The sequence below is a fragment of the Odocoileus virginianus genome, chromosome 24 (assembly GCF_023699985.2).
Source record: "Odocoileus virginianus isolate 20LAN1187 ecotype Illinois chromosome 24, Ovbor_1.2, whole genome shotgun sequence".
Taxonomy (NCBI): domain Eukaryota; kingdom Metazoa; phylum Chordata; class Mammalia; order Artiodactyla; family Cervidae; genus Odocoileus; species Odocoileus virginianus.
Window position 1 is genome coordinate 23,049,556 of NC_069697.1, and position 21,958 is coordinate 23,071,513.

The 21,958-nt window shown below is 39.2% G+C and overlaps 1 protein-coding gene across 2 annotated transcripts in view; it reads right to left on the minus strand.

Moving 5' to 3' along the window:
• The window catches only part of USP44 (ubiquitin specific peptidase 44), a 30,233-nt gene extending 8,991 nt beyond the window's left edge, over positions 1-21,242 (minus strand). The window contains exons 1-2 of one of the 2 annotated variants that reach the window (XM_020912812.2): positions 21,163-21,242; positions 2,492-3,978 (exon numbers count right to left, since the gene is read on the minus strand). In XM_020912812.2, coding sequence (XP_020768471.2) covers positions 2,492-3,910 — 1,419 coding nt within the window. In that variant the 5' untranslated portion in view covers positions 3,911-3,978; positions 21,163-21,242. The other variant, XM_020912811.2, reaches the window with a different exon arrangement.
• Positions 21,243-21,958: the final 716 nt, after the last annotated feature.

Below are 21,958 nucleotides of genomic sequence, written 5' to 3' on the forward strand. Positions count from 1 at the left end.
CCACTATGCATTGATGGGCTTTAACTATGAGGCATTCAAAAAGCTCTATGGGCTTTTTTTTTACTAAGTTCAGTCAAGTCTGAATTTAGTAAAAAAAAAAAAAAAAACAACTATGGGCTCACTTAATTAGATATACACTGTGTGTATATATATATGTGTGTACGTGTGTCTATACATATAATATATATTTATATATATTTAATGTGCTTAGATTATTAGACTTGAGGTTCTTTGCCCTTTTTCCTGTCTCATCTTTCACTGATGGGTTTTCTCTTCCCAAATCCCTATAACTTCTTAACCATAAAAAAGTAAAATGCTATTAGTATATTTTTATATGCAAATTTTAAAATATAGCATACTTTTATGTTAGTACATTAGTATATACAGATTTTGAAGCACTACCAATTTCCAATTTTGAATTAGTATATACCAATTTTGAAGTACTAATTTCAAAAGACAGTATAGATAAAATACACACAAATACTTCCACTTAAAGCAAACAACACTACATTAAAATCCTGATCAAAATATAGGAACCTCAAAGAACAGGAAGCCTTTCTGACAACTTACATAGGAAATATAGTAACTGAAAAAGGAAAGAATAACTTTGGTAAAGCATTCAGCAGGATTTAATGCCAACTCTGCCCATAACTGAAGACAGACTTTAAAGATCTAATAATCCACATGATATGAAATATTACTAAACACTTTCACAAAAGCTCTATTCCTGGAACACACAACAAAATAAAGAAGCCAATTGTAATCTACATTTTAAATTAAATACACTGACACAAAGAAAAGAAGAATACCCCTAGTGTTAATAGTTTGGGGACTCACTAGGACCAAGGTTTGACCTTTTGAGAACAGTTTCTTGAATATGGCAGGTTCAAAAAGCCATTCCAGCAACCAACCTCTGAATCTTCTGAAATGACCAATTTTCTAAGTATTTATTACACATTAGAAAGGAAGAGAGCAAAGTGATGGCATAACAACTTTTATTAAATTCAAAATTCATCCATAAAGGAAAAAAACAAGTACATACACTCTCACACTATTCAAAACATGAAATGGTAACTTTCTGGAAAAGAATCTGCAACCACATATCAAAAGTACTACCCTTTGACAAAGTAATTCCAGAACTCTGTCTTAAGAAAATCATTAGAAAAACTGTAGTAATTGACTGTGACATTATAGTAATGGAAAAATTGGAAATAGTTTACAAGTCAACAATAGGGGAATGGTTAAAAAGAATTATGCTATATACATATGCTGGACACTGAAATGTGAAAAAAAAGACCAAATATTTTAATAACTATGAAAAATCCTTAATTATTAGATAAAGTGGAAAAAGAAGCAGGTAAATTCAACATGACCATATAATTAGAGCAAAAATATTTATAAATATTCAGAAAAAAACTAGAAGGAAATATACCAAAATATTCATAGTTTTATGTGTGGGTTGTGTGGAGTTCTGGGACTAATGTATGATTTGCTTCTTTTCTTCTACACAGATTTACTGTACTATATAAGTAACTTTTGCATAAAAAGTTAAAAATGACAGAGAAAGATGATAGAAAAATAATATTGCATGCAACCCCCAAAACCACAACTCTTATTTGCTAAGTCACACAATGTAGAATCTAGACATTTCTGAAACATGAAGTGAAATAAACGTCATAGAAATATTTAAACTATATTCCAGAAAAGTATGCTATAAAAACAAAAGGTGGTATCATTACCATGAAAGTTTAACTGAGGAACAGTTCAACTGAATATGTGTATAGTGACTCAACTGCCTCAGTTAAAAAATAACAACACACACATTTTTTAAAAGTTCTATGCTCTGGAAAAGAAGAGAGCTGATGTCTAGTAACAGTCTACCCAAGAGCCTACTCATTCTAGAGAATCATCAATTAGATGGAAGATTCTGGTTCTGTGACTGTCACAAAGGGAAATTTTTACAGCTATAATTAAAATAGAGAAAAACCATTTAGGATCTTTCTAAATAAAATCACACCTATTTACCTTGAAACTTTCCTATCTACCTGTTCAAGTTTTCAGTCCTTGCTCCCTTTGGTTTTACAGGAAATCCTCCAGGGCTACTTTCTTGGTTCCTGAAACTACTAAGTGTGCACCAAAACCATTCCTAGTACAAAAGTGTCTTCAAATCTGTTCCTTGTGCAATTAAACTCATCTCAATCCCTCAGAGAATGAATGCAGTATTATTAACCTAAGAAGCTCTGTTTCCTAATTCCTGCCCCACCCCCATCATAAAGCTTTAATACCATGGACATAAAACTACTTCCAATGATTCATGAAGAAACAACTGTTGGAATGAGATGACATCTTCATACATACTTGTAAAAGTGATCTAATTTGACCTGAGAACAGTACTAACACTAACATATTAGCTATACAAAGCATGTGCATTTTTTAGGCTTCACTTTATGAATTTCCCAAGATGACAATAAGATTTTTAAAAAATCCATACCTGACTAAGAAGCTGTCCGTGAAAAATGTTATTCACAACATTCAGAACCTGCTTGATAAGTTTCCTTTGAGAAGTAGGGATAAGAGCTGGTAACTTGGTACCAGTCGTCTCTAGTTCATGTTGTATTTTATCCAAAAGCTCACAAAGAAATTCCTGAGCATCTTGTTGGCCATAACCACGAAAAGCAGGAATTAGTCTCCATACTGAGTGTAGCATAGCAAATGGTGAGACCAAGGCCCACTTTCCAGACCACATGACTTGGAACAAAGTATGCAATTCATGACAAAGAGAAATGTATTGTGAACTTGGCTCCCTTGGCTGAATGAGTTCCATCTTTCTACTCTTTGGTGCTACGCCACTTAGTCCTGATGATAAACTTGGATGTCTGAAGTGCACAGAATATGGCTCTTTTTCTTGACATTCATTCATTTGATATACTGTATCTGTGACTGGAGGATGCTTATAAGATGATCTTGTTTTATCACTAGCTGTCACAGCCAGCCATTGGTTCAGATCAAGTTTTAAAAAACATTGTCGAAAAACAAGTAAATGACTCAATACTTGGAGAACAGAATTCATATAGCAAGTATTTCCCAAATTTCTCAATCCTGTTACACCAGGAGTTACTGTTGGCCTTCGTTTAACAGAGGAGTCACCAGCCTCTTTCAATCTTACATCTTCTGAGGTAGACACTACTTTCTCTTTTGCTGGCAACGCTGAGGCTTGCAGCGGTACAGGAACTGTTTCTACTGTGGTGGACTGAGCCAGACCTTGCAAACGTGAATTCTTTCTGGGAGGCATACTTTCTAATTCTGCTTTAGCTTGATGTTCCAATAGTTCTTGTTGTCTTTTCTTCAGCTCTCTTTTTGCTAACTTCTCCTGAAATTGTTCTTGCCTTTTTCTTCCAATGGGTGACCGCTCAAACCAAGTTCGAAAGATTTTACCCATGAGTATCCTTCTCCTGTGCCAAAGAGCAGTATACATTTGGTCTTCATTTTGAAGCAGAGATTGGGTGCCATCATGTAAGAAATAGGAATCATCACTTGTACCCATAGACCGTAAAACCCTTCCACTACGAGTAGTGCAGTGATAATTTTGACTTTTGATTGCACTTAATGTACTTCGTAGTAACTTTAGGTCTCCAGTTGCATTATCATTAAGAACATAATCATCACAAAGGTAACAAAAAACATACATCTCATTCACCTCCAATGCAACAGGATGACTGCTTTCTTGAAAGTGCCTGAGTGCATGTTCTTCAATATATCTTCCACACGCAACATGAGAACAGCTAAGGCAAGCCCAAATCGACTCAGTTGTATTGCAGTCCACACAATGCCATTTCTGCGGGTTGAGGATGGAATGGTCTTGAGCAAGCCGCAACTGCCCAATGTGTTGGCACTTATCCATTGTTAGCATTTATTTAGTCTAGCTGAGGAACACATAATCCAAACAACTCTGTTGACAACACTTGAAGCATCTGAAAACTAAGAACAATGTCAATTTTTAATAAAAGAAAAGCAAAAAGCCAATATTTTTCTTTTTACAAGGTATTTTTCCAGGAATAATTTTGTTAATTTGCTCTCAATGGTCCTAATATCTGGGCTGCCTGTCATAATACCAAAGGCAATTCTCACTTTTCATTTACCTTAGATTTCACTAATCTCTCATCCGCCTTGCTCTGAAAGAACACACACATTACTTTCTCTGACGGTTCCCTTTCAAAAACATTGTTTTCAATTTTATGCTACCATCTACTGGTAAAGAATGGGTAGTGACCACTTTTCACATTCCATTTACCAACTGTCATTCCTTTTTAAAAATTGGGACTGGCAAGACCTAAACACATCTTACTAATATCTACATTCCAAAGGTTCTAAGTGGAGTTACTAAAATCTAATCATAGTTACAAGCATGGGGCTAAAGCAGAAAAGCTTACATCTGAATGTCACTCCTGCCACATACTGCTTTACATCTGCCTTGAGCAAACATGCTAACTTCTCTAAACTTCATCTGTGAAACAGGGAAAATCATACCACCTTCACTGAATTGCTAAAGGGCTGAAATAACCAAATATCTGGCACATAGCAAATGTCCATAGCAAACAATAAATATTTGACACACTATAGAGAATAAATCAATATTACACTCTATTTATTTAAATAATATTAAGTATTCTAATTTTAAATACTATTTAAAATTTGGCTTTCCAGTAGTATACCCATAATGACCTTTATTTAATTCATGGCTCTGTAACATACTCTGATTTGATAGACTTGACAATTTGCCTTAAGGGAAAAGTATTCTCCCCTTCTGTCTTTTGTGTTTGACTAGACTCTCGGGAATGTGCAAGGATATATAAGCAAATAACAGGAAAAAAAGGAAAAATAAGAAATCAGTGTCAATATAATGATCTTTTACATTCTTGCATGCCTAAACATTATATGAAATTAGAGGCTTACTCCAAAAAACAAACCCACAATCCCCAAACCCCAACATAATAAAAGAAATCTGATTTTGAGCAAACTTGTTCCTTTATCAATTAAAGGAACACATCTGCTACCTGTACCTAAAAATAATAAAACAAAATCTAGTTAAAAAGTAGGACATCATGAAGTGTTTTCTTCACTGATTTAACATAAATTGAATACAAACTTTGGGCTGCAGGTGGGGATCTAGATACAGAACACTCAGAACATTGTGTGCAGCATGATCAACGCTTTGAATTTTTTAGGACAGCAATATGAATTTCAATGGTACTTGCAGATGCCATCTCCAGGTCCGAAGAAAACTGCAAAGGTAAAGCTGACTCTTGCTTTCTTTCCACCTCTTTGCTTGTAAAATGTCTTAGCAATTAGATACTCCTGCCTACCACAATTTCTTCACTTTTAGATACAGGGTATGTCAAGTATAGATTTAAAATTACCAACCCCAGACCTCACATGTGCACTCCTCTTCCCTCAAGATTTTCTGAGGTCCAAAATCCATTCAAATATAGTATTTTATTTGAGTAAGCAAACAACAATAGTTGCTAATGGCAAAAGTAAGACCTCAGTGATTAATAACGCTCCATTATCCTAAATCCTTCCAGGTCCTGAGGTTAATAATCCTGAGATCATACTTGTCTCCAGTCTCTCTCTGTCCCCACACACCAATCCATAAGTCAAAATATTTGGTTCTACTGTCAAAATATATCTAGAATCTGAATACTTATTATCTCTACTGTTTCACCCTGAATCCTTACACAGTCAGTAAAAAAAAAAAAAGATCTGGAGCTGACCATAGCTCAGATCATCAGCTCCTTACTGCAATATTCAGGCTTAAATTGAAGAAAGGGAAAACCACTAGGCCATTCAGGCATGACCTAAATCAAACCACTTACGATTACACAGTGGAGGTGACAAATAGATTTAAGGGATTAAATCTGGTAGACAGATCTGAAGAATCTGTCTGAAGAATTATGGATGGAGATTTATAACATTGTATAGGAGGTGGTGATCAAAACCATGCCCAAGAAAAATATGCAAGAAGGCAAAGTAGTTCTTGAGGAGGCTATTCAAATGGCTGAGGAAGGAAGAAAAGTGAAAGGCAAGGGAAAAAGGGAAAGATATACCCAAATGAATGCAGAGTTCCAGAGAAGAGCAAGGAGAGAAGAAAGCCTTCTTAAATGAACAATGTGAAGAAATAGAGGGGAACAACAGAATGGGAAAGACTAGAGATTTCTTTACAAAAACTAGAGATACAAAGGGAACATTTCATGCAAGGATGGGCATGATAAATGACAGAAACCGTTAAGGACCTGACTGAAGCAGAAAAGATTAAGAAGAGATGGCAAGAATACACAGAAGAACTATACAAAACAGGTCTTGATGACCTGGAAAACCACAATGGTGTGGTCATTCACCTAGAGCCAGACATCGTGGAATGTGAGGTCAAGTGGGCCTTAGAGAGCATTACTATGAACAAAGCTAGTGGAAGTGATGGAATTCTATCTGAGTTATTTAAAATCCTAAAAGATGATGCTATTAAAGTGCTGCACTCAATATGTCAGGAAATTTGGAAAACTCAGCAGTGGCCACAGGACTGAAAAAGGTCAGTTTTCATTTCAATTCCAAAGAAGGGCAAGGCCAAACAATGTTCAAATTACCATATGATTACTTTCATTTCACATGCTGGCAAGGTAATGCTCAAAATCCTTCAAGCCAAGCTTCAGCAGTATGTGAACTGAGAAATTCCGGATGTACCAGCTAGGTTTTGAAGAGATAGAGGAACCAGAGATCAAACTGCCAACATTCATGGGATCATGGAGAAAGCAAGAAAGTTCCAGAAAAACATCTACTTCTGCTTCATTGACTATGCTAAAGCTTCTGACTGTGGATCATAACAAATTGTGGGAAATTCTTAAAGAGATGGGACTACCAGACCACCTTACCTGTCTTCAAAGAAACTTGTATGTGGGTCAAGTAGCATCAGTTAGAATCAGACATGGAACAAGTAACTGGTTCAAAACTGAGGAAGGAGGATGACCAAGCTGCATGCCGTCACCCATTAAACTCACGTGCAGAGGACAACGAGAGAGATGCCAGGCTGGGTGAGCCACAGGCCGGAATCAAGACGGCCGGGAGAAACGTCAACAGCTTCCAACACGCAGATGACACCACTCTAACAGCAGAAAGTGAAAAGGAACTAAAGAGCTTCCTGATGAAGGTAAAAGAGGAGAGTGAAAAAGCTGGCTTAAAACTCAACATGCAAAAAACTAGGATCATGGCATCCCGTTCCAATACTTCAAGGTAAATCAAAGGGGAAATCAAAGTGGGAGCAGTGACAGATTTTAGTTTTTTGGGCTCTGAAATCACTATGGACAGTGACTGCAGCCATGAAATGAAAAGATGCTTGCTCCTTGGAAGGAAAGCTATGACAAACCTAGACAGCATATTAAAAAGCAGAGACATCACTTTGCCAACAAAGTCCATATAGTCAAAGCTATGGTTTTTCCAGTAGTCATGTATGCATATGAGAGTTGGACCATAAAGAAGGCTGAGTGCTGAAGAAGTGATGCTTTTGAACTGCTGTGCTGGAGAAGACTCTTGAGAGTCCTCTGGACTGCAAGGAGATCAACCAGTCAATCAGAAAGGAAATTTCTACCTGGAGAAAACCCTGATGCTGGGAAAGATGGAAGGCAAAGGAGAATGGGGCAGCAGAAGACGAGATGGCTGGATAGCATCACTGACTCAATGGACAGGAATCTGAGCAAACGCCAGGAGACAGTGGAGGACAGAAGAGTCTGGCATGCTGTAGTCCACGGGGTCTCAAACAGTTAGACACAACTTAGGGACTGAACACCACCGCCGCCACCACCACCCTGGACAAAGCAAAGTCAAGCGGATTACTGCAGTTAGGCTCCGAGTGGTCTCCCACTTTTGATACTTGCTGCCACTGAAAGTTTACTCTCCACAGAGCAGCAGCACACTTTATCTTAAGACTCAAACAGTGGGGGCCCAGACCTGACACTTTAGGGGGCTCTCCTGTTCCTCATTATGTGCAGTAGCAGAGTAAAGGGGACGTGGCCACCTGGAACAAGAAAACATTCCAAACTTCCCTTTTAACTGCTACTTGGGACCTGGAGAATTCGCTGCCTGAATCATTCCCAAGCCTGCTTCCATGGTCTACAAGGGGCAATAAGAAGCCACTCTAGAATTCTATAAAGGAGAATGACACCATCAGATATGTAGGTACAGAGGGATCTGAATGGCAGATCTAGAGGCAGGATGAGTATGATTAAAGGAGACTTCTGTTCCAGATATTACAAGGAAATTAAAGATGTAGCACTGTTGAAGCCAAGATAGAAGCAGAGGTAGATCAGTGCAGACCAAACATTGGTTCAAAGAACTGACTCAATATGGGGGTCAAGAGAAGAACCTAGGGTTATTTTTTATTTGAAAGGGATCACAAAAAGAAAACAGAGAAAATTTTGTTAAACACATTTCTGGTAAGTCACAGACAATAATTATCAGTTCAACTTCTTGCAGAGATGAAGTGGGAAATGCTGTTTACACTCAAGGAAAATTATTTCATTCTTACTCTATTATTTTATATATTTATTTTTTATTTTGCCACACATGCAGCATATAGGTAGGATCTTAACTCCCTGACCAGGGATTGAACCCACATCCCCTGCATTGGAAGTGTGGAGTCTTAACCACTGGACAGCCAGGGAAGTCCCTCATTCTGAAATTTTAAAGAGGTAGTATGAGTTGACATCTTGCAGAACATTCAGAAAATAAGGCTCAAAAGAAAAAAAAAGGCCTAGAGAAGAAAATATATGTATATATACACACATATATTCATCCATTCACTTTTGGGTTATCTCAGGATCAGACTGTAAATTATTTTATTAATCCATAGTTTAAATTTCTCAAAATAACGAGAATGTGTTACTTGTGTAAGTTTTAAGTAGGAAAGATAGCGCTAAATTATAAACTAGTCTCTTTACTTCCTTCTCCTCTATATCTTGCAAATACATTCTCTTAGTTACAAGGAATTTGTCAATTTCATTACAGTTGTTACTAAAAAATCTATTTAGATGATGGCAAGGCCACAGGAAGTGGCCGATAATCAAACAGCATGATTGCATTTGATGCAAAATTGTCAAAATGGTGAAATGTTGATCAGATGCCACTTCTCTGACAGGCCATATAGCAGGGAAAGTCTCACAGCAAAACAGAGAGCCCTAAGAAATCCAAATGCCTGAGTCTAACACAAGCATTTACGGTCCACATACCTGTTTTCTTATCTGTAAAATAACAGTGGTAATAACAACAACAGGTTGATGAAGGAATTAGGAAAATTTATATTTGTAAAGCACTTACAACAATTCTTAGCTGCTAATAATTTGGCTCTTAGTACATCTTACCTTCCAATAATAATAATATTACTACTACTACTACTATTATAAATGCTAGCTTCCCACTAGTTTTATCACTTTTAGCCAGGGTTCTTCTCAGGCAAATGTGTACTAAGGTAAATTTAGGTGCTAACTGACAATTGAGATGTTAGCTGGGGACTGAGGTCTGACCTCTCCCAGGGGTATTTGCATTTTAAAAGGGGATCTTTCAGAAAAAATCTTTTTAAAAATCCAAAGAAGTGAAATCAGAATAGTGGAATGACAGACAACGAGATCAATATTTTAGAGTAGGGGGCCCGTTCACCCAGTCTATTTATGAAAGAAACCAGTAGGGGGTGGACAACCAAGGCAAGGGCAGGGAAGAAACCAGGATCTAGAGAGCCAGGCTGCAGCCTCCAGGGATCTCCAGTTTGCTTTGCTGCTGGGAGCCACAGCTCAGAGATAGTTACTAGGGTATCCCCAGAAGAGCCTCATCACACAAAGATCTAAAAGCCAGGAAGAGAAGAAAGGGGGATGGGAGTATTTCTTGACACTTATCTTCTTCTCCTGGGTTCAGAGCACTTCTTTTCATTTGCTAATCCACTGCTGAGAGGCTGTGTGTTAACTCTGGCTCCAGCACATAGCACAAGTAATTTCTGGCAGTATATTCATTTCACAAAGAATTAACAAAACATTTTTGCATTCCCCATACAGATTATGGTAAAATATTACCTGTACCTATATATAATAGCAACATACAAATAGTCAAGATGTTCTGAATGAAATCTGTATATAAAGATTAAAACTATCTATATCATTTTCTCCTACATTTTTTTAAAAGTTTCACACTTGAAATTCCAAATAACAGCTGTGAAAAGGCTTTTTTAAACCAAATATGCTATCTTTATTTTAACCACAGAAGAATTTATAAATATTCTGAAACTTTCTGTCATTCTTCACTGCTTAAAGACAACCAAAATTTTAATTTATTCAAAGAAAACCAAACTATTCAAACTTTTCATGCTATATCAATGAACAAGCACCTTTATTTTTAAAATTTCCTTCAGTAAATCTCTAAGTTTACAAAATAATTTGACTTGTTGAAAGCTAATTATTTTACACAGTTAGCATACCATTAAAGCAATTATAAAATAAAATGCTAAAATGACTAGAAGAGAAATAAAACAAAATTTTATTAGACATGGTATTTTTAGTCAAAGGTTTAACTCACGCACACATCAGACTATAGGTAAAATATTCAACTTGTTGTGGTTCACCAGCACAAAACTGTTTATATGTACCACCCAGAACTATGGACAGAGGTTTGTGACATTTTACAGGAGGCAGTGATCAAGACCATCCCTAAGAAAAAGAAATGCAAAAAAGGCGAAATGGTTGTCTGAGAAGGCCTTACAAATAGCTGAGAAAAGAAGAGAAACAAAAAGCAAAAGAGAAAAGCAAAGATATACCCATCTGAATGCAGAGTTACAAAGAATAGCAAGGAGAGATGAGAAAGCCTTCCTCAGTGATCAATGCAAAGAAATAGAGGAAAACAATAGAATGGGAAAGACTAGGGATCTCTTCAAGAAAATTGGAGATACCAAGGGAACATTTCATGCAAAGATGGGCTCCATAAAGGATAGAAATGGTATGGACCTAACAGAAGCAGAAGATACTAAGAAGAGGTGGCAAGAACACATAGAACTATGCAAAAAAGATCTTTTTAATGACCCAGATAACCACAATGGTGTGATCACTCACCTAGGGCCAGACATCCTGGAATGCAAAGTCAAGTGGGCCTTAGGAAGCATCATTAGGAACAAAGCTAGTGAAGGTGACGGAATTCCAGCTGATCTACTTCAAATCCTAAAAGATGATGCTGTGAAAGTGTTGCACTAAATATGCCAGCAAATTTGGAAAACTCAGCAGTGGCCACAGGACTGGAAAAGGTCAGTTTTCATTCCAATCACAAAGAAGGGCAATGCCAAAGAAAGCTCAAACTACCGCACAATTGCACTCATCTCACACGCTAGCAAAGTAATACTTAAAATTTTCTCCAAGCCAGGATTCAACAGTACGTGAACCATGAGCTTCCAGATGTTCAAGCTGGATTCAGAAAAGCAGAGGAACCAGAGATAAACTGTTAAATCCATTGGGTCATAGAAAATGCAAGAGAGTTCCAGAAAAACATTTATTTCTGCTTAATTGACTACGTCAAAGCCTTTGATTATGTAGATCACAACAAACTATGGAAAATTCTGAAAGAGATGGGAATACCAGACCATCTGACCTGTCTCTTGAGAAACCTATATGCAAGTCAAGAAGCAACAGTTAGAACTGGACATGGAACAATGGACTGGTTCCAAATTGGGAAAGGAGTACAACCAGGCTGTATACTGTCACCCTACTTATTTAACTTATATGCAGAGTACATCAAGCGAAATGCCAGGCTAGAATAAAGCACAAATTGGAATCAAGATTGCTGGGAGAAATATCAATAACCTCAGATATGCAGATGACACCACCCTTATGGCAGAAAGTGAAGAGGAACTAAAGAGCCTCTTGATGAAAGTGAAAGAGGAGAATGAAAAAGCTGGTTTAAAACTCAACATTCAAGAAACTAAGATCATGGCATCTGGTCCCGCCACTTCACGGCAAATAGATGGGGAAACAATGGAAATAGTGACAGACTTTATTTTCTTGGGCTCCAGATGTTCACAGCAGTATCACTGCAGAAGGTGACTGCAGCCATGAAATTAAAAGACGCTTGTTCCTTGGAAGAAAAGCTGTGACAAACCTAGACACATATTAAAAAGCAGAGACATTTTGAGAACAAAGGTCCGTCTAGTCAAAGCTATGGTTTTTCCAGTAGTCACGCATGGATGTGAGAGTTGGACCATAAAGAAGGCTTCAGTTCAGTTCAGTCGCTCAGTCATGTCCAACTCTCTGCGACTCCATGAACCGCAGCCTCCCTGTCCATCACCAACTCCCGGAGTCCACCCAAATTCATGTCCATTGAGTCAGTGATGCCATCCAACCATCTCATCCTCTGTTGTCCCCTTCTCCTCCTGCCCTCAATCTTTTCAAGCATCAGGATCTTTTCCAATGAGTCAGCTCTTCGCATCAGGTGGCCAAAGTATTGGAGTTTCAGCTTCAACATCAGGCCCTCCAATGAATACCCAGGACTGATCTCCTTTAGGAGGAACTGGTTAGATCTCCTTGCAGTCCAAGGGACTCTCAAGAGTATTCTCCAACACCACATTTCAAAAGCATCAATTTTTTGGCGCTCAGCTTTCTTTATAGTCCCAACTCTCACATCCACACATGACCACTGGAAAAACCATAGCCTTGACCAGACGGACCTTTGTTGGCAAAGTAATGTCTCTGCTTTTTAATATGCTGTCTAGGTTGGTCATAACTTTCAAGGAGCAAGCGTCTTTTAATTTCATGGCTGCAATCACCATCCACAGTGATTTTGGACCCCGGAAAAATAAAGTCAGCCACTGTTTCCACTGTTTCCCCATCTATTTGCCATGAAGTGATGGGACCAGATGCCGTGATCTTAGTTTTCTGAATGTTAAGCTGTAAGCCAACTTTTTCACTCTCCTCTTTCACTTTCATCAAGAAGCTCTTTAGTTCTTCACTTTCTGCCATAAGGGTGGTGTCATCTGCATATCTGAGGTTATTGATATTTCTCCTGGCAATCTTGATTCCAGCCTGTGCTTCCTCCAGCCCAGCGTTTCTCATGATGTACCCAGCACATAAGTTAAATAAGTAGGGTGACAATGTACAGCCTTGACGTACTCCTTTTCCTATTTGGAACCAATCTGTTTTTCCACGTCCAGTTCTAACTGTTGCTTCCTGACCTGCATACAGGTTTCTCAAGAGGCAGGTCAGAGGGTCTGGTATTCCCATCTCTTTCAGAATTTTCCACAGTTCATTGTGATCCACACAGCCAAACACTTTGGCATAGTCAATAAAGCAGAAATAGATGTTTTTCTGGAACTCTTGCTTTTTCGATGATCCAGCGGATGTTGGCAATTTGCTCTCTCGTTCCTCTACCTTTTCTAAAACAAGCTTGAACATCTGGAAGTTCATGGTTCACATATTGCTGAAGCCTGGCTTGGAGAATTTTGAGCATTACTTTACTAGCGTGTGAGATGAGTGCAATTGTGTGGTAGTTTGAGCATTCTTTGGCATTACCTTTCTTTGGGACTGGAATGAAAACTGACCTTTTCCAGTCCTGTGGCCACTGCTGAGTTCTCCAAATTTGCTGACATATTGTGTGCAGCACTTTCACAGCATCCTCTTTCAGGATTTGAAAGAGCTCAACTGGAATTCCATCACCTCCACTAGCTTTGTTAGTAGTGATGGTTTCTAAGGCCTACCTGACTTCACCAAGAATTGATGTTTTTGAACTGTGGTATTGGAGAAGACTCTCAAGAGTTCCTTTGACTGCAAGGAGATCAAACCAGTCAATCCTAAAGGAAATCAGTCCTGAATATTCATTGGAAGGACTGATGCTGAAGCTGAAGCTCCAATACTTTGGCCACCTGATGAGATGAAGAACTGACTCACTGGAAAAGACCCTGATGCTGGGAAAGATTGAGCGCAGGAGAAGAGGAGGACGGCAGAGGATGAGATGGTTGGATGGCACTATGGACTAGATGGGCATAAGTTTGAGCAAGCTCCGAGAGTTGGTGATGGACAGGGAAGCCTGGCATGCTGCAGTCCATGGGGTTGCAAAGAGTGAGACATGACTGAGCGACTAAACTGAACCACCCAGTGAGGACTTTGTGGAATCTATCTCAAGGGCTCTTCAAATCTCTTCCTGTAATAAACTCATTGTACCAACAGAGGTTCCATGGTCAGATCTAGATAGCTGCCTACCAAGTCTATCTTTAGACCTAGCATTTCTGAACCAGTGCCAGGCGCACTTCAAAGTCAGCTTACCTACACATCTTGACATCACAGAATTAGCTTTTCCAATATTCCCTTATTAAAGATGCTGTATTATCATTCAAATACCCAGGCTATAAATTTTTAATGTTTTTGTGTTTTTTATTTGACTTCTCTCTCCCATCTTTTCCACGTGAACATTCAATTTGTCACACATAGGGCTGGTGGTGGTTTAGTCACTAAGTCGTGTCTAACTCCTACAACCCCATGGACTATAGCCCACCAGGCTCTTCTGTCCACGGAATTTTCCAGGCAAGAATACTGGAGTGGGTTGCCATTTCCTTCTCCAGGGGATCCTCCTTACCCAAGACCAAACATGGGTCTCCTCATTGCAGGCAGATTCTTTACTGACTAAGCCACCAGGGAAGCCCATGTGTATAGGGGTTACCATTCTCCAAGTCTTTATTCCTTCCCATTTCCAGAACTATCACGCTCATTATGGACAAACCACTCTTCAAGTACAGGAGTAATATCCAAACTGATCTCCCATCATCAGGACTCTCCTGCCAAATTAAGCTTAGAGTTTTACTTTCAGCCTTTAGCACTTGTACTTAAAATTCTCTATTCTTCATAGTCAAATAAAGCAGTGAATTTCCAACTTCAACTAAGACTCAGAGTTAGAAACTTTACATCAGGTTCCAGTATATGTGTGTATACATATAACACACATACCTGGAACAAAAGTTTCACAATTCTTATAAAAATGATGTATCCTGATATTTCCTATTCTATTTCTTTTTTTAAAAAAAATGCAGGTCACGAATAACTAAAGGGCAGGTTTTCAAATACTGCAATGAAAAATATTATACATTTGCCAGTCATGCTTTCAAAATTCTCCAGATTTCAACCTATCTTCTTTGCCTCATTATTCCTGTCATGCCAAAAAGTATCATCTCCAGTCAATTTCCTGAACTCATCTTCCTCATTCCCTCACCTCCACCTTTTAAAAACTGTATCTATCCTCCAAGCCTCAACTCCTTCATAAAGTATTTCTAGTTAAGAAAAGTGTCTTCTCTCCTAACTTCCTAAAAGGCCAAAAGTGAATCCTTGTGTTTATATGTGCACACATCCATACTCTGCCACCTATCTGTTGGAGAGGTTCCCTATGGTAACAGAGGGACTATTTCTCAAACATCTTTTTAATTTCCTTAATTGAAAAAGCAAGGTAAAGGCTTTATGAAGATCCTATAGGTTCTACAGTCATACAAGCTACCAAATTCTTGCCACAATCAACTAGGATTAATTGCAGGTCTCATTTCAGTTTTCTTTATGGTTTTTAAATCAGAAATTTGAAATAGAAAGTCACTGATCAGTAGTGACCAAAACTGCCCCCTTCTCTTAACCAGCTCAGAAAGTTTTCTGATACTGTGTGACATCATTATCCTACTTTCTCTATTCTTAACCAAAGCCTACCATGTGTCTTGCTCCATGTTACAAATTTTCAGATACCCAAACCTGATCTTCTACAAAAGCAAACAGACATACTTCCCCAAGCCTAATTTGGTTACTTTAAATTTTGGTATGACATGTAGAGACCCTTATATTTTTGTGCTCCAAATATAAGTATTACTAAAAGCTACAAGAATCACTGAAAAATTAGGAAGGCTAATTTTTTACTTCAAAAATTAACATTCTGCTATAAACTTTAGTTATCTTTAACACAATGATCTTTCATAGGTGGCTACTTGCTCTCTACCTTGGTTTCTTTTTTAGAAGACACTTAGGAAGCATGAAAAGTTACCATATACTTATAGTTTTGGAAGTTCCTACAGAGGTTAGGGACCAAAGATCAATCATGTGAAAGTGATTTAGATTTTCTAATCAGTATCATTAGTAGCACAGTTTTCAAATTTTTCTCTTTAAAAATATGTTTTTAGGAAAGTCTAGACATTACCACACAGACACAAAAATAGCCAAGCTAAATTACTATTTTCAAAAGTGACAAAGAAGAGGGAAATGGCTAGTATACATTTCTAGAAAGAATATTTTAAAATCTGAATAGTCACTAACATAACATCATAATGCTCTATTAAGAAACTTCCCTCTTTCACAGTTCATACTTCAAGTAATCATCACATAAGATTTATATTTTATATAATTCTTAGTGTATCTTATAGGCACAGCTTTTACAATTACTAAAGGATTGTTTAAAAGTCTTAAAAAACCATATGATAAATCTAAACTCCTTTAACATGACCTGTAAGAGTTTTCAAATTGTGGCACAATATGTACCTTTCTACTCTGATCTATGATTAACTATTTCACACATATCTTTTGTTAAAATATTTTTATATACAAATGACCACATGTGAATAAGTTTAATTTTTTAAACTTTCATAACTGGGATATGAACTATTGTTTTGTAGGCAATGGGTATGTGCATCTTATATAAATTCTATTCTCACTAAACAAAAAAAAAGTATCACTGGGAGTAAAGTAGAATATTTAAATAAAATTGTCACAGTAATCATCTTTATCTCATTAAAAAAAAAATTCTCCTGAGACTTCCCAAGAGAGATGGATATTAAAGAATGGCATATGCTGAGTATTTAGCCAATAATTTTTGTAACAAGACTGATTTTTTTTTAAAATACCAAATACCCTAAACAGATCCTCTAAAAGCTATTAAAAGTAGGAAGTTTTGTTATTTTCCATAATAAAAGATATGAGGAAATAGGAATTTCAATAAGATGTTGGTCTTAGGAGTTACCACAATCTTTACATGCATTTGGATAAGAATGAAAATAATGATCCACAGTATTGCTTCCCTGGTGGTTTAGATTCTCGCCTGCTATGTGGGAGACCTGGGTTTGATCCCTGGGTTGGGAAGATCCCCTGGAGGAGGGCATGGCAACCTACTCCAGTATTCTTGCCTGGAGAATCCGCATGCACAGAGGAGCCTGGCAGGCTACAGTCCATGGGGTTGCAGAGCCAGACACGACGGAGCGACTAATCACAGCAAGGGACATCCACCGTGTCAGAGTAAAGCCTATCCACTCCTTATAGGCAGTTTTCAACTTTCCATTTATTTCACTGCCATAGTACCTCTCCTCTCAAGAGATGTTCATAAAATGCACAGGGTCAAGCACAGTGCCTGGTACATAGAAAGGGATTCAATATTTCTGAATGAACAAATTATTGAACGAATAAATAAAATGGGCTCTCATACTCTCCCTGCTCCATCTGAAGTAAGCTATTATGCCTATTTTGTATTTTGGCATGTCTCCTTGTCAATCATGATGTTATTTCCTTTCCTTTTTCCTTAGAAAAGCTCTGGTTATTCTTTCTTCCCCTAGAGATCTAGAATCTGTAATTACTCTGATCTCGCTTGAAACTCCTTATTAAACAATAAAGGAACTCTTTCCCTGGGTCTTCTAGTTTCTAGCACGCCTCTCCTGAGGCACAGAGACTGAAGCTAGTTGATAATACACGAAAAAACTCCTGAAAAGCAAGTTCTGCTGCCAGATTATTTGACTTCCTCACCCACCACAACTTACAAGTATTGCCTTCATAGGCAATTTTGTTCCAAAATATTTATCATTATACCAACCTACTGTAGCTAATTTCATAACAATAGGGGAAATATTTATAAAAAAGACTGAGCATTCTACTATGGGTCATAAATTGAGTTCAAACACTTTGTGTAAAATACCAGACTATTATTCTAGCACATCTATGATCTAGCCTAACACGTATATTCTTGGACTTATAAATTAGTTTTCTATGGCAAGTAAAACTCCATGTAAAATGAATTCTTTATAATAAAGATTTTATGATGTCTGAAGTGCTATGAAAAATCAATTGTACTTCTTACAGTAATCTTTGCCAGAAGTCAGTATTGGTAGAATCCTTTTATACTTTAACCACTTAGTGATAGCTCAGTCAGTAAAGAATCTGCCTGCAGTGCAGGAGACCTGGGTTCAATTCCTGGGTTGGGAAGATCCCCTGGAGAAGGAAATGCAACCCACTCCAGTATTCTTGCCTGGAGAATCCCATGGATAGAGGAGCCTGGGCTGGGCCTAGTGGCAAAACTGTCCCCATTACTGAATCCAGAAAATGACTGAACATACATTTCCTATCTTGATTAGACTCCTAAGCCCATGCTCCAGCCTCTCTTCTCCCTCAACCAGACAACTTCATTAGGACACGGCAATGTGTCTTCTGGCTAACATTGTAGAAAGGAGAAAAACTTCAAAGCACATTTTTTCCCCTGCTTTCTTGGTAATGCCAAAATGTTGCCTTTCACTGTACTTCTACCAACCAAAAGCCCAATTCAGCAACATTTACGGAGGTTTTTTTCTTCATGTTAAAGCAGTAAGTCAGGTGCTATGGATACAAATAAAATATAATCAGAGACTGCCCTCAAGCAATCCAACAAACAGGAAATCCTCTTGTGAACCACAAATGCTATCAATAATACTCAGTAAGATTCAAGGGTGTAAATTTTGGTAGAGGGTATATATGATACCTTATTCCTTTTTATAACATTAAAAAAAATCTGTGAAAAAGAGGGGTAAAGACAATTTGGTAAGAACAATTTACTTCAAACATTTAACCCAAATCATCAATGGATTTCCCATTTTAAATATTCCAAATGTTTTATTATTGTGTATTATACTGTTGTAGCCACACGTTTTGAGAAACAAACTCACTCAGAAGGACAATGCAAATAGTAGAGTGCAGTTTACTACACAGGCGGGCCCAAGGCAGAGTCTCCTCTTAGTCAAGGACCCGAACCAACTTTTGTGAAAATCTTAAACACCTTAAGTGTACTGCTCAAGCCCACATCCCTAAATTCCTTAAACCTAGCCTGGAAAGTGTTAAAGAGAGATACAATCAGGTTACAGCCATGATTCATAATCAGAAGGGTCAGCTGGTTATACAATGTAGCCTACAACAAAGGGTGCCATAAAGATTACAGAGGTGATTGACTACATAGGGGATTATTACATTCTTTTTGGCCAGGGGAAATCTTGGTATGGAATCTGGTGTTTATCAGTCCAGGAGGCCAGTTCCACCATGGGTATGTTATCCCCATTGCTACCAGGCACATAGTTCAAAGCTCACTGAAAGTGCAAGATAGTTTCCTTCTTTTTCAAGATGGAGTCAGCTCGGCCTGTTCCTTTCCTCCCTCAATACTAAATGCAAATTCACGAATCATTAAAAAGCTAAAAAACTTTTAAGCTAAAAAGCTTCGGACAATCAATATTTTTAATGAAAAATAAGGCATGCACAACCAAATCACTAACTTTCTGCAATATATGAACTACTTGTTCAATTCAGACAGTCTTTACATTTCAACATGAATAGTCTACAATGATAAATGCTGGATTGAAAAATCTGCTATCCATTGCAAAATAATAGCGAATACACAAAAAGCTAGAAAGCCTGCAGAGTGGGGGAGAGAGGCTAAATGAACCAAAATGTATTAAATCTTTTTCAAACGCCCTGAGACGCTAAATTCAGAATAAAAAGATTAGGGTTCCAAGAATATAAAGTGTTCATCTCTTTCAAGACAATTGAGTATTGAATTTCGTGATTATGAAATATTCTATAAACAGGTCCTTAACTTATGCTTGGCTTTCCGAATTTGAATACAGGGAACAGCCAATTCTTTTTCCTTGTTTACACCTAAAGCTGGTTTTAAAGACAACTCAAAGGGGAATTCTAGGCCCAACGTTACCACCCCCATACTTTTACCCCACAGGCAGCTACTTAAGAGATAATAAGGAATTCAAGTGCACGGCCTGAAAGTCGTATTTCTATGCTAATTTTACAAGCCTCTAACTCGCAGGACTTGACAATTAAAGCTTAAAAATGGGGAACGGGGCTAGAGGATAGAGGCTCTTTCAAGACTTGCTTATTTTTTTAACTTCCAAAATTAAAACTGCAAAAAATTATCCAGTTACCAGCATTTACAACAGCTCAAATTTTCAGTTTAAACAATTATAGTGTTTCACTTTCTTTTTTTATTGAGGAGGTGGGGGGAGAGGGCGAGTCCCATCTCTTAAACTTGAGTCGTTTTTTCTGCTTATGTATACTGACATGTTTCTTTACGCGCCCCAAGGAAGTTTAGCCTATTAGCAGCCAGCGGGATGGTTTAAGAAGCTGGTATTCAAAAGTCTAAGTGTCTCTAAGTGGCAGCAGGTGCTGGCAGTGCCTGAGCCCGATCAATGGAGGGAAGGCAAGACATTTCTTATAAAGGGAAGACTAGAACCGCCCTTCCAAAGCATCCCAGAGGCGCTTCTAGCATCACTTGGCGGCAATCACAGCCAGGAGCAGGATGTGGCTTTATCTCGACAGCGCCAGCTCCGTAGAGCGCCCCGGCCCGCATCAGAGACGCGATCATTTGCGATTACATCTTCTCCACGCTCCGCAACACGGATCAGGGCACAACTCCCCGTCTGCATCCCCAAGTCTCCCAGTTTCGCCCTTTCCCCCAACTCGCCCTCCGCCCCCAGCAAAGAAAGCACAGGGTGGTTACACGGCATCCCTGGCCACAGGGGACGCGGCTCTTAGTAGCGTCTCCGAGCACTCCTGAGGTGGTCGGCACCGGCCTTGTCATCGCTCGACCCACCTTAACTTTCCAGAGGCGCCAATTCTAAATTCGCCGGACCTGCCGCCACCTCCTCCTCCACGCGCCCCTCGGCTCGCTCCCCTGAGTCTGTCCGCAACGCTCTCTCCCTCAGGAGCTCCACTGCGCCCGGCGCGGCGGGAAAACCCCGCCAGGTGACTCCCGGCCCGGGGGGCTCCCGTCGGACCTCCGCTCCCGCAGGGAGCCTCAGTTCGCCAACGGCCGCAGCCACGCGCGCCCCTCACGCACACTCACCAGCCCCAGCCGGAGCGGCCATCTTAGCGCTCGTCTCCCGCGCCCCCGCTCCCAACTCCCCGCTCCCCGGTGCAGCGGCGGCGGCCCGGTGGGGCGGCTACGTCAGTGATGACGCCGCGGCCGACCCCACCCCCAACCCCCTCCGGGCCTCGGCGGCGACTGCGGACCGGTGGGTGGCCTGAGGTGTGGGGAAACCCGGTGCCCAGGCGCCAACTAAGGCGTGCGGGAATGGACGTTCCCCTGCGCGCCCTGTGGCTCAGCTCGGAAGGCAGAAGCTCCTCCTGGGCGGGCTTCGCACCTGTCGTAGCCGTCGGGGCCTGAGAGAGGACATCAACTCCAAGCTAGTGAGATGCAAAATATTCCCCAGACGTTTACCCCTTCATAGAATTTCTGCCTCTCAGCGTCGAATTGGTTGACAGAAACGCGCAGCCATCTCGTTTTCTTCGGAATCTGCCTACATTGACTGGCTTAGAAAGTTTTCAAGAAAACGTTTCCTTCCCGAGGAGGCAGTCGGGTGTGAGCTCAGCTGGCAGTGACTGCTTTGAATTTGGCTTCCTCAGACGGCAATTGGGCAAATAAGTTTCCAGAATGGGAAGTAAGATGTAAGGGACGCGGAAGTTGCCTCTGTCCAAAATTACTTTACCCGAAATTGCCGATTGAAGGTAATGAAGTAGTTTCCGAAAAAAACGAAGTGAAGAGACTGAGGGAGAAAAATCTGGAGAAAAATCAAGCCTACAGGTACGGAAAGATTAATCCAGTAGTATTTATTGAGCTTTTCTTATACTTTGCGCTGGGT